At 32.2% G+C, this 13,577-nt stretch overlaps 1 protein-coding gene across 2 annotated transcripts in view; it reads left to right on the forward strand.

Moving 5' to 3' along the window:
• LOC136039254 (peroxisomal multifunctional enzyme type 2-like) overlaps positions 1-13,577 on the forward strand; it is an 82,469-nt gene that overhangs the window by 55,925 nt on the left and 12,967 nt on the right. For both annotated transcript variants that reach the window (XM_065722811.1, XM_065722812.1), the window contains exons 9-10: positions 2,243-2,554; positions 7,202-7,378. In XM_065722811.1, the coding sequence (XP_065578883.1) occupies positions 2,243-2,554; positions 7,202-7,378 (489 nt within the window). The remainder of the gene's footprint in view (positions 1-2,242; positions 2,555-7,201; positions 7,379-13,577) is intronic.

A 13,577-nucleotide genomic window follows, 5' to 3' on the forward strand; every position in this document is an offset into this window, starting at 1 on the left:
CCTTTATTGTGTTCAAAAAGGAAAAAACTGGAAAAGGATTTGTCTTTTTTTTCTATTTGTGAAATAACTAAAGTCACTTTTTCGGGAGCATAGTCGTGGCCGGCCCCTGATATGTTTTTTTCATTTTGGAAACGCCAAGAATTGTGTGTTTACATTTGCATTCACTTATTCTCAGTTATTCTGTGTTTTCTGGGATTCTCCCTTATGTTCTCCCTTACGTTATTTACGTCTCGCGAAACGCTAAGGGTAAGTATTCGAGCTTGTTGGATAAGTAATCTTGAAATGCTTGAACGGGCTGCTTAAATCATTTCTTCTTTAGGTTTCTAACAATGTATGCAACTAATTACATATTTACTGTTAAGTATAATAATAATTATTTTCATAGGAGCAGCATGCTACGTAATCAATTTGTATTATTTTTATTCAATAACAATTCTGATATTAATAATTGTATTATAATGTATCAATTATAATTATAAATCATAATTATAAATAGTATTATAATATAATGATAATCCTTTTCGTCTCCTCCTCCTATTCTTTCCTTCATAAAAAGATATCCTATTCTTTTATCATCCTTCATTTAAGGTCTATATATTTATTACCTTTTGTGGGTTTTTTTCAAATAAAAAAAAAAATGGTTTAAAATTTAAGAGGATTTTTTTTAACTTAAGTAAACCCAAAAGGAAGGTTTGTAAATTAAAATAAAATCAAATATAAATTGACACAAAATTGAAACTTAAAAGGAAGATATTTAGATTAAATTAAAACCTGAAAGAAAAATTTTATAATAACATAAAACTTAAAATAAAATTAAAATCGATACTCAAAAAGACTTTTTAATTGAGTTCATAACTAAAATTTTCTAATTTTAGAAAATTTTCTATGTAGAATAACTACATAGAAAATTTTCTAATACAACAAAAATTAGAACTTAAATTAAATTTTAATTTAAATTAAATCAAATTAAAACTTTACAAAAAAAAAAAAATCTTGTGTCGACCAGTAGTGTGCGTATCTCAGGTACCGGCTTCATGATTCTCTGCCTTCGGCTGGGGGTGTACTGCCTCATTTTTTTATGGTCTGATTCCAAGGCCATTATGATATTAGCAAATTAGTCTGTTAGTAATATCTAAACAAGGACTGTTGAAGAAATTTTCGAAATGTATGAGCTACCAAATAATATCTGATTGTCAAAACCTCTCAGATTCCTTTGTAATATGAAAACTTTTTCTTTTTGGCATGCTTGAGAGTTGAAATCGTTGTTTGAGCGTCTGTTTTGGGTTAGCCCATTGGATAGCGCATATATCATGTTGTTTATAAGGATAGGATAAAGATCTCCCAGAGCCATTGATGGCGCATAGGGTGCCTGTTGCAGAAATTAGCCCTGATAGGGAATTACGCCTGTTAGGGTCCAACACGGACCATAGGCTCCGGATTGCCAAGCAAACTTTATTCTACTTTCTGTGATAATTCTGTCTTTTATGCTTCATGTCTTTTCCCCCATCTTAGTAATGATAATTTAAAAAGAATTCTGATAAATTATTTCAATTATTGTAAATTTCTTCTGTATCTTCCACCTTGGTCAAAAAACCGGATTCTTGTTAGAAATTTTCCAGTTCCTAATATAACTTTAAAGTTGGAGATTCTTCACAGAAAACTCTCCAGTGCAACTTCTGCGTGCCTCCGTCTTATCCGTTTTTCTCGTTGATTTTTTGTGTGTATTTTTTATTTATTTATTTATTCTTACTCTTATATACTTATATTTTTTATATATTCAAATACTTATACTTGTATTACTTTTATATTTTCGATTCCCTTTCCCGTGGGTTAGCTTTCGTTCTTTATTAGGTTGCAGCGGATCCCAGAAAAAAAATATCAGAAAAAAATTTATCAGAAAAAAATATTCTAAAAATACATGGCATGAAGCAACTTAAAAATGGGTAACTCCTTTGAAATTTTAATTGTCTTTCGGACGAAAAGCATTAGCAAATTAAACTAATTAATTTTGCTTAACAAGTTAACAGTTAATTTCAGTTAATAAAAGCAAATTGATTTTGTGTGCGTATTTGTTTTTCTCTGTTTTTTTTATTTATTCTTACTCCACTATTTTTACTTTATGTACAGTGTGGGTGAAAAATAAATAAATAAAGCACCAACCCTCTATGCTACTACAGTTTTATACAGTTATTGTAATACATCTTTACCGTTCCATATAAAATAATTTTTATCATAATTGCAGTTTGATCTATCCAAAGTCCTCCATGGAGAACAATACCTTGAAGTTCTGAAGCCCTTGCGAGGTGAAGCTGTACTAACATCAAAGCTTAAAATAACTGATTTGCTGGATAAGAAATCTGGTGCCCTCATAGTCTGCGATGTTGAAACAAGGGATGAAAGTGATGAATTGGTCATGCGAAACCAGTTTAACATTTTTGTAGTAGGCGCTGGTAATTTTGGCGGAAAGCGTCAGTCAGATAAGATAGTTCCGACAGTGGAGCCCCCTAAAAGGAAGCCAGATGCTGTTGTCGAGTATAAAACTTTTTCTAATCAGGTATTTTGGATTTTCGTCATTTTTTATTTTAAGTGAAGCGGGTGTCGCATATATTCGAAGTAGATAACTTCGTAGACCACACTGCTTTCCTTGACGAAAGTAAAACAGTTCAAATATGGATGGAAACTTTTTATTGACAATGATGTTTCGAATGTCAATGATTTATTGACTGGATGTTTCGAACACATATATTGCTATATATTACACATATATATTACACATATTTTACTGCTGATGATGAACACTGTATATGTGTCCGAAATATCCAGTTAAATAATTTTGTATCTATTCACTATCAATAAAAAAGTTTTCATCCATATTTTGAACTGTTTTACTTTCTTCGCATGTATTGGCTTCCAGTAAATTTAATATAGTATTTAGGATTTTTTAATCGTAAAAAAAAAATAAAAAAAAATATCCACCCCCGTAAGTTTTTATTCTCGGAAATCCAGGAAGGAAAAAAAAACAAGCAAAAGATATACAGAGAAAAACAATGTAGGGAGAAAGACAAACAAAGAAAAAACTAAAAAAGAGGCGGAAGCAAAAAAGATAAATAAAACTCACATACACACTAAAATGGGGAAATACCTATCAACCACCAACATACTATTTGCTAAAACCCAGGCCGGATTAAAGTGTCATGTCCAATAAGTCACGATTTTATATCATTTATCTTTTGGTTATTTCAAAAATTATTATGTTTTTACACCAGTATTAAATTTTAATTAAATTAAATTAATTAATTTTATTAAATTTATTTTAATTTTATAAATTTAACTAATTAATTTTATTAAATTTTACTAATGTTGCCACGTTGAACCGTGAAATTCGAACTCAAATTATCAACCACTTTCAACCTGGACTCCAGTTTGAACTTCCCTGAAGTAATGATTTTAGAACTTTTTTGAGAAAATATTTTAGTTTTAAAGATTGTATTTTAATATGAGTTCTTTTATATTCTTCGTTTTTATTTTTCATTTGTTTTGCTGACAGCCCTTGGATATAGGATCGAAATATTCATTTAAAGTTGCATTCCACTGTCTAATAAAAAAAAATTTGCCAATTATATTGTGTTTTGCCAATGTTACCACGTTGAATCATGAAATTCCAACTTGAACTACATCAACTGGGTTCAACCAGGACTCCTGGTTGGACTGTTTTGAGAAAATGTTTTGGTTTTCAAGATTATATTTTAATGTGAGTTCTTTTATATTCTTCGTTTTTATTTTTTCATTTGTTTTGCTGAGAACGGCCCTTGGATATAGGGTCGAAATATTCATTTAAAGTTGCATTCCACTGTCTCATGTAAAATATTTGCCAATTATATTATATTTTGCCAATGTTACCACGTTGAATCATGAGATTCCAACTTAAACTACATCAACTGGGTTCAACCAGGACTCCTGATTGGACTGTTTTTATTATGTGCTTTGGGAATGAAGCACATTATTATATGCTTCATTCCCAAGCATATCTATTTATTATTCCTATTTCATACATCACTACACATTTGTATTTTCTTGTTGTTACAACCACAGTGCCCAACTTTTATTACGACAAAGTAATTTACCCAGGATTTGTAATAAAATTGCACATGTTGATTACGTTATTCTGAGCAATGATCCAGTGTATATATATATTTATATATATATCGCTTATGGCGATTTTTGCGTTTGTTTAATGTAAGCAAAATCGATCTTTTGATCACGGATCTTGCGACAAGACTCTTGTTGAGAAGTTTATTGACTCTTTAGCCAATAATTAAAGGATTTAAAACCAAAAACAACAATGAGCTTGTCTACTGCGCCTGCGCTAATCCCATCTTTTCGCTTTTGGTGGTTTCCCAATACTAGCCGACTAGCTAGTGCAGCAGTGCATTACAAAGAAGCTTACACTGACACAACCTTTCGGCCTCACAAACGGATCTTGTGTGAAGATATACTCTTTAGCCAGTAAGCCTAAAGATCTCTTTGAGCTTCAAAATCGTCTGAAGGCAATGTCAATAGCGTTTTCCAAAGTTCTGAACATAATACAAATCTTTAAAGGGTAAAATTCTAGTTAATTGACTTCTTGCTATCTCAGAAAGGGTTTAGGTTAGGAAAATAAAACTGTCAGGGATGGGCCTACAGGCTAAAGTATGTCCCGGGAAGGTATTTTAAAGTACCCACCTCTACTCCTTCTCCCTCAAGAGTGCCCTGAAATTTGCCCAAATGACAGATCTATACCTATTGAAATTTTGACAAAACAACATTTTACCCTATTCTCTGCCTTTAGTTCTGAAAATGCAATTCTTGTTATTTGAGTAAAATTTTGAGCCATATCAATGTTTTTTTCTTCAGAATTTAGGAAATGTATTTGCATATCTTTAAAACCTTATAAAATGGAATTGAGCAAAGTTATGAAGCTGAAAACAATTTTGTTGTACTTCAATTAAGCAGAAGATCTATTTCGCAAGGTTTCACTTTTCTAACACACATATTTTTAAAGGTCATCAAAGGTCAGGGCCATCAAGAGGGAGAAGGAGTGGAGGTAGTTGCTTCAAAAAACCTTCCCGGGACATACTTTAGTCTGTAGATTCATCCCTGAAAGTTTCATTTTCCTAACCTAAACCCTTTTTGAGATAGCAAGAAGTCAATTAAATAGAATTTTACCCTTTAAAGATTAACAATTGGCGACGAAAGGCTCGGTGGTCTGATGCTTAATAAAAAGATTTTTATTAATAATAATAAAATTTAATTATTATAGTTTAATAAAAAGATCGTTGGATTTTGATGATATGGTTGATATTTTTGAAAAAAAATGAGAACTCGTCAATTCACAGCGTTGGAATAGAACAGTAAATTACTTTCCTACTCAAGTGCTTTCTGTATTTATTAAACACTTTTAAATTGCTTCTTATTATTATTAGTCGACTTTGGGAGAGGACTGTGCAAACCACCGTGAAGAAATATTGTTCTTAAACAACTTTGACCTGGCTACTCTAGGGGGCCCATAGAGGTTGCTTAGCCCCCCCCCCCCTTCTTAGTTTGAAATGAAATGACGCCGCTGAAGTTAAGATAATGCAAAATGAACTCTATGATAATTAATAACGTGAGCAAAATAAAATTTTACATAATTTTATTTTAATTTATTTCGAATTTGTTTTTAATCATTTAAGTTCTATCATTAAGATAGTTATATCGTTTAGCTCACTCATTATGTTCTCTAACTGAATCTTAAATCACTTGACCAATACAGCGAGACTCATTATCTTGCTTCCAAGCTAGAAGAAAGTTAAAATAAAGAAACTGTACAAGGAACGTTCCAAGCCAAGCTGTTTTTTAATCACATTCCAAGCCAAGCTCTATAGCTAAGAAGCTCCTAGCATTCCCTGCCTTTTGAAATCTGTATATTTGTCATCAACTCTCTTGGATTAAGTTCCTTCTTAACAAGAATCAATTCTAATAAAATTTTCAAAGAAGGTCATACTAAGACAAAATGCAACTAAAGAATATGAGTAACTTACGAGAATGGAAACGCATTTCAGAAAATTATCAACGCCATCTAGCATTTCCCGTTTCTCGGCAATATTTTGGTGTAATAATATGGCAGAGAAGTATAGTGTATCTCAGTTTCTGTATGCTTTTCAACACTAGCGCTAGTTTCCACTCTTATAGGTTACCCACGCTCTTTGGAGTCACTCCCTAAACAAGTTATAAATTGTCTACAATATTAGCAATCACAATATATAGCCATCAGTTTTTCGGTTAGACGAAATATAGATGGCATTATATTTATGTTTGTAATAGATTCTGCAAAACCCGGTAGGCTGAAATTTATATTCCTTATGAGAGTTTAGCCGTTCATATTACAAAGAGAAAATAACATTAAAAACTATTCAACCCTCACAACCTCGAATTTATGCGAGAAGTTTGAAAGAAATACAGATTGAGCACAAAGAAAAAGCAGATTTCACTCATCAAAAGAATATAGAAATTCTCGAGGAAGAAGGACAAGAAAAATAGAAGTAAATTTAATCTGTTTTCTCAGGGTGTAATCAATGCTGGTGACATCTGGTAAAAACATGAATGAAACTTGTTGTCAAATGTTATTAAGGCGTCAAATTGAGTCAGTTCAAACACATGGGAGGAATATGAAAAAAACGTAAAATAAATATAAAAATAAGTAAATATAAAAGGCGACGTTTCCAATGAAAAGAACATTAAAAAAATATTTTTAATTATTTTTCTGTATCATGTTTATTTAAGCAGGTCTGGCTAAGTGGTTGGCGCTCTGGTTTGAGAATTCTTTGTCCATGGGGCACGGGTTCAATCCCAGGCGTAGCCAGTTATTTGGTTTGGTATGGGGGTCAGTGGCGTAACTCTAAGCTCAGCCCTAGTCGACCCAGCTCCAAATGGGTACCTGGAGAAACCTGGGGAAGTTAAGAAGGAAGGATGTGGGAAAGCACAGGATGGTTGATCCCCAACTCCCCATTGCACTTCCTAGCTGAAGGGCCACGAAACGGAGATCAGTACCGCCGTTTTGTACCTTAAGGGTCTAGTGCCGTCTTACTTACTTACTTTTACTTATCATATATATTTTCTTACTTCATATTTTTTTCTTGTTTACAGCTCTTTTCTCCCCTTTCTATTTCATTTCTGTTTTAAGGCTGCTCTTTATCGTCTGTGTGGTGACCGAAATCCCTTACACATTGACCCAGCCTTTGCAGCAATGGGTGGATTCGAGAAGCCGATTCTTCATGGCCTCTGTTCATATGGTATATCTGCTCGCTCGATTTTGAAGAGATATGCTAACTCGGATCCAAGGAAATTTAAGGCTATGAAGGTAAGTTTCATTTATTTATTTACCGAGAAAAATATCGAACGAAAGGACAAAAAAAAGAAGCCAAAATAAAACAGTAAAACTATGACTGATTGAAAATTTTGGCTAAACATTAAAATTTTGTCTTAAATTCATGTGGCAATCCGGCGTTTTAATTCTAAAGCAGAAAACACGAGGTGTGTTTTTTAAGTAAGGTCCGTTTGAACATAAATACATAACAAAATATTATTTCAAAGATTATTTTAAAGATTAAATTTATATTATTATAAATTTATAATAAATAAATTTATATTATAATAAATTTATAATATTATTTCAAAGATTAAATTTATTTTCAGAAAGCACATACTTTGCTGTATTTTCCGTATTAAATAAGAATAAGGTAATTTAGCTTTATATAATTAATTAGTTATATAATTATAATTAATTATAATTAATATAGTAATTAATAATATAATAATATTATAATAAATTAATATAATTAATTATATAATTTATTGAATAATTAATTAGCTTTACGAATAAGGTAATTGTCCGTATAAATATTCTCCATAAAAAAAAGCAGACAAAATCTAATTTTTTAAAATATTTTTGGAAAAAATAATTTCAAAAAAAAAATAAAACGCGGTATTAAAACTGAACATGCGCTGAAATTACTTAGAATGAAAATAAAAGAGAATGAAATAAAACCTAAGACGGACTGAAAATAAAATGAACTATCAAGCTAAACGTATAAGGAGCAAATATCACCACAAACAATACTGATCTACTACCCCGTTAAATCCCAACCACATTTAAAACAAAAAAAAAACAAAAAAACAAGAAACAATCCTACCTAGAAAATCATAAAACTAATTGTAAAAGAAGCTTAAATGAAGATATTGGTTGTACTCTTTTTATAAAGGATTTACTGAAAATATTATTAAACACAAAGATGAGACAATTAATGCAATATAAACTTGATATAATAAAAAAATAATATAGTATTAATATAATATTACATTTACAGACAGTTAACATAATATAAACACTAGTATAAACATAATATAAACACAGTTAATGTTTTAAATCAAGTCTGATGTGATAACCAAAGACTGCAAAAACTCAGAAAAAGCTGCTTTATAATGCTGTTTCAGTACTGTATATGTTTATGTGTATGTTATTTTTATGCTGTTTGTTATATATATATATATATATATATATATATATATATATATATATATATATATATATATATATATATATATATATATACCATAAAGAATAATCCATGGACAGGCAGTCATGTCGTCAATAAGTAATAAGTCGTCATTTACCAAACAATAAAAACAGTAAAGACAAATAATTCAGAGGCAACAACCCAACACAAGGGCTCATCAGAAGAATACACACATATATATATATATATATATATATATATATATATATATATATATATATATATATATATATATATATATATATATATATATATATATATATATATATGTATATATATATATATATATATATATATATATATATATATATATATATATATATATATATATATATATATATATATATATATATATATATATATATATATATATATATATATATATATATATATATATATATATATATATATATATATATATATATATATATATATAAATATATATATATATAAATATATATGAACTTAAAAAGAAATGTGGATGAAAAACCAGCAAAATGCAGATAAAAATATGTCATCAAAGAGCCTAAGAAGGTATAAGTCTAGGTATTTTGGGAATAGGAAAAAATCTTTTGAACATATCTAAAAAAGAAAACCTACATTTATATTCAACAAGTAAAATATGTCCAAAGGTATATCTTTCAAATTAAACGCTTTTATCTGTTTTAAATGAAATTTTGCCAGTGGGAAAGTCCTGTTTATGTTTAATCTGCTGTACAATGGTGCTTGTTTGTTGTTCATGTAAGTTTTATTCTGATTTGAGACCAAGACAAAATGAAACGGTCTAGAAAACATGTCTTCCTCAGCCAATCGAAACGATGATGTTTTGGAGCCTGTCTTTTGACCGGGCGTTCAAATGTCATAATGACATTGTTTACAACTCTTGCCCTGTTAGTTGTCATAACGTTATTACTATGCCATAGTACATTATGATAACGTTATTACGTTATAATATATTTGATATTATATTTTATATATTACAATATTATAATATTAGTTCGTAGACTTACCTTCCTGTTCTTGAAAACTTTTTTTTCACCTCCAAAAGAACAACTTTCGCCTTAACTATTTTACCTTATACATCTTCATTTTATCCATCACCATTAATATTAACACTACCCGGGAAGTGAAGTTATCCACTTGGTCGATTCTCTAGTTGCCTAACGTCTTCTCTTTTATTCCTAGTCTAAGCGACTGAATCTTTCATAATGACATTGTTAACTCTTGCCCTGTCAATTGTCATAACGTTATTACTATGCCATGGTACATTATGATAACGTTATTACGTTATAATATATTTGATATTATATTTTATATATTACAATATTATAATATTAGTTCGTAGACTTACCTTCCTGTTCTTGAAAACTTTTTTTTCACCTCCAAAAGAACAACTTTCGCCTTAACTATTCTACCTTATACATCTTCATTTTATCCATCACCATTAATATTAACACTACCCGGGAAGTGAAGTTATCCACTTGGTCGATTCTCTAGTTGCCTAACGTCTTCTCTTTTATTCCTAGTCTAAGCGACTGAATCTTTCATAATGACATTGTTAACTCTTGCCCTGTCAATTGTCATAACGTTATTACTATGCCATGGTACATTATGATAACGTTATTAACGTTAGTTCTCAAACGTTTAATTCTCAAAGGTGTTTTCTATAGGGTGTTGGCTTGTGAGATGTTTCAAACAGGCTAAATTGGCTACTCAGGTCTACTTTTGCAGTATCAGCAGAATTTCTAATAAGTTTTCTTATTCATTTAAATTATCAAAGGTGTTTTTTTTTTTTTTTTTTTTTATAAGGTGTTGGCTTGTGAGATGTTTCAGACAGGCTAAATTGGCTACTTAGGTCTACTTTTGTAGTACCAGCAGAATTTCTAATTCTGCACATACACTTCAAGTAAGAAAAATACTTATCTCTATAGTCAGAATTGCATCCTGAATCCAAAGTTATTGTGCATTTGCATCAGAAAGGAAATTAATATTCACCATATACAGACCTAGCCTATACCAATTCAGGGTATATATTTGGACGTTAGTGAGTATATGTGTATGTATGTGTATATGTGTGTATGTGTATATGTATGTGTGTATGTATATGTATGTGTATATATATATATATATATATATGTATATATGTAAGCCCTATAGATAGGTAGAGTAGCTCCATAGGAGGCTTAGGCCAAGTAGGACCTTGTCCCAGTGGGGCCCATAATAGAAACTGGGAAACCCTCCCCTGGGGGTCATAATTTCAGGTGGAGGAGGAAGAAGGCCCCTCAAATGTACACTCAGCAGGGCCAACTGCCGTGTTCACGCGTCAGATGAGTTACAAACCTTCTCCCAGTAATGGGTTAAATTGCATGGTGAAGCAGAACACCATCGTGGGAGGATCCTCTATAGGAGGACAACTGCGGCAGGGCGTAAGATCCAGATTTATGGACAACGGCCTCTGTAAAGGGCTGCCTCGACCCTTTCGGGGTACCTGCAAGACTGGGAAACTTGCGGTCAATTTTTCCCACTTGAGGAGTGGCGCCCCTCGAGGAAATTATAGCCTAGTAATCAACACAGCACTCGTACGGGATTCTGATTATTGGATAATTTTCTGGGCTTGGTTTGTTTTGATGGGCGTTTTCGGGCTGAAAAACCTCTTCCTAGCTAATTTATCTACTATGGGCTGCCTCCCCGTAGTAGCATAATATTTGTAGGCATGAATATATAATGAGTCGGAGGTAATAGGCTTGGGACTGTCTGTGCAGGATTTCGACTCTTGTTGATAGAAGAGCATCGCCAAGTGCTGAAAACCATGTTGTGACCAAGATGGGCCCAGGATTGCACAAAGCCTCCAACTTACTGGAGGTCCCAGGGACTTCTTGCTGTCCGGTTCTAAGCCGGCTTAAGCGCTTCGGTGTAGACTTGAGAAGATATGTTGGTCCCCATCCTGCACTGGTATCCGGGATCACTGCTTTTCTTGAGGCCAAAATAATTTCAAAGATTTAAAGAACATGAAAATTGGAACTTGGAATGTTACGACGTTAAAAAATGACTATCGCATCGACATTTTGACTGACGAATTCAGACGGTTTGAACTGGATTTATTAGGAGTTTCAGAAACTCATATCCCAGGGGTAGGAAGCATGAAATTAGGTGACATAGAATTTGTTTACTCAGGAAGGAAGGATGGGGTACATAGACAGGGAGTAGGGCTCATGATGAATAAGGAAGCTGCTAAGTCTTGTTTAGGCTGGGAAGGTATTAATAATAGAATACTAATTGCTCATTTTATGACTAAAAAGTTTAGGGTATCAGTTATAGTAGTATATGCCCCCATTGAACCAACTGATGGAGATACTAGTGACTCAGATGAATTTTACTTACAGTTACAGGAGCAAATAGACAGGGTACCAGGTAGAAATATGGTGTTTTTGCTAGGAGATTTTAATGCCCAGGTTGGTAGAAATAGGGATAGATGGTATCCTAGCCTAGGTAATTTTGGTGTAGGAAAAGAAAACAGTAATGGCTATAGGCTTTTGCAATTTTGTAGGTATAACAACCTAGTTATAACCAATACGGTGTTTGGTCACAAAATGGCCCATAAGTTGACATGGTATTCACGTGATGGTAAGACAGCAAACCTTATTGATTATGTTATTGTAAACAGAAGACTAGCAGGATCAATACAAGATACTAGGGTGTATAGGAGTGCCGTTATTGATGTTAAAAGTAAAGATCACCATCTAGTAGTGTCTAAGGTTAATTTAAAGCTGAAATTTCAGAAGAGTAACTCCCTCCCGGGAAGTTATGATGTTGGTAGACTTCAGGATGAAAATTTGAGAAAAAAATTCCAGGAACAGTTGAGTACTAAACTTGAGGGTTTAAAATTTGACAATGTGGAAGATGGATGGAATAATTTCAGAAAAACAATTTGTGAAGTTGCTGATGGTGTCCTAGGGAAGAGTGCTAAGACAGCAACTAGGAATATTAGTGAAAAAGCTTTAGGTTTAATAGAGAGTAGAAGGGGTTTGTATAAGAATTATCTGAGCGATAGGTCGTATGAAAACAAAAGGAATGTAAAGAAAGTGGAGAAAGCATTAAAATATGAACTAAGGAGATGTGAAATGGAGGCAATGGATAAAATTGCTGAGGATCTGGAAGATGCGGCTAGACGGCATAATAGTAAAATATTATACTGGCATGTTAATAAATTGAAAGGGAGTAGCCGATCCGGACTAGTCCCAGTTAAAGATAGAAATGGGGTCACAATTAGTGATAAGGAAAAAGTTAAAGAAAGATGGGTGGAACATTTTGAGAATGTGCTAAACTGAGGTACAGTTGCAGGAAAAGATATAGATGAAAATGAAAAAGTTTGTGATACCTTGGATGTGAAGGAAGATTTGTTTAGTGAGGAAGAATTAGCGACAGTACTAGAAGGATTAAAAAATAATAAGGCCCCAGGTGCTGATAGTATGATTAATGAGTTCCTTAAATATGGTGGCTCTGAGGTTAGGAATAAGCTACTGAAGATTATGAACATGATTTTTGAAAAAGGGGAAGTACCCAATGATTTTAGGAAAACCTTAATTAAACCACTGTATAAGAAAGGTGACAAGAGTGAATGTCGGAATTATCGAGGCATTAGTCTGGTATCTGTAGGTAGCAAATTACTGAGTAATATGATACTTTTTAGACTGAGACATGCTGTAGACAAAGTTTTAAGGGAAGAACAATGCGGTTTTAGAAGAGGTAGAGGATGTGTCGACCATGTTTTCACTCTTAGGTTAATAATTGAGAAGTCCCTTCGTTGTCAAACACCTTTGGTCCTTAGTTTTATCGATTATGAGCAAGCTTTCGATTCTGTTGATAGAACAGCGTTAACAAAGGTCTTATCGTTATATGGTATACCAGAAAAATACATTAAAGTGATTTGCGCTATGTACGAGAATAATACTGCTGCGGTTAAGGTAGGAAATGAGGTTAGCA

Source organism: Artemia franciscana, chromosome 19 (assembly GCF_032884065.1).
Source record: "Artemia franciscana chromosome 19, ASM3288406v1, whole genome shotgun sequence".
Classification (NCBI taxonomy): domain Eukaryota; kingdom Metazoa; phylum Arthropoda; class Branchiopoda; order Anostraca; family Artemiidae; genus Artemia; species Artemia franciscana.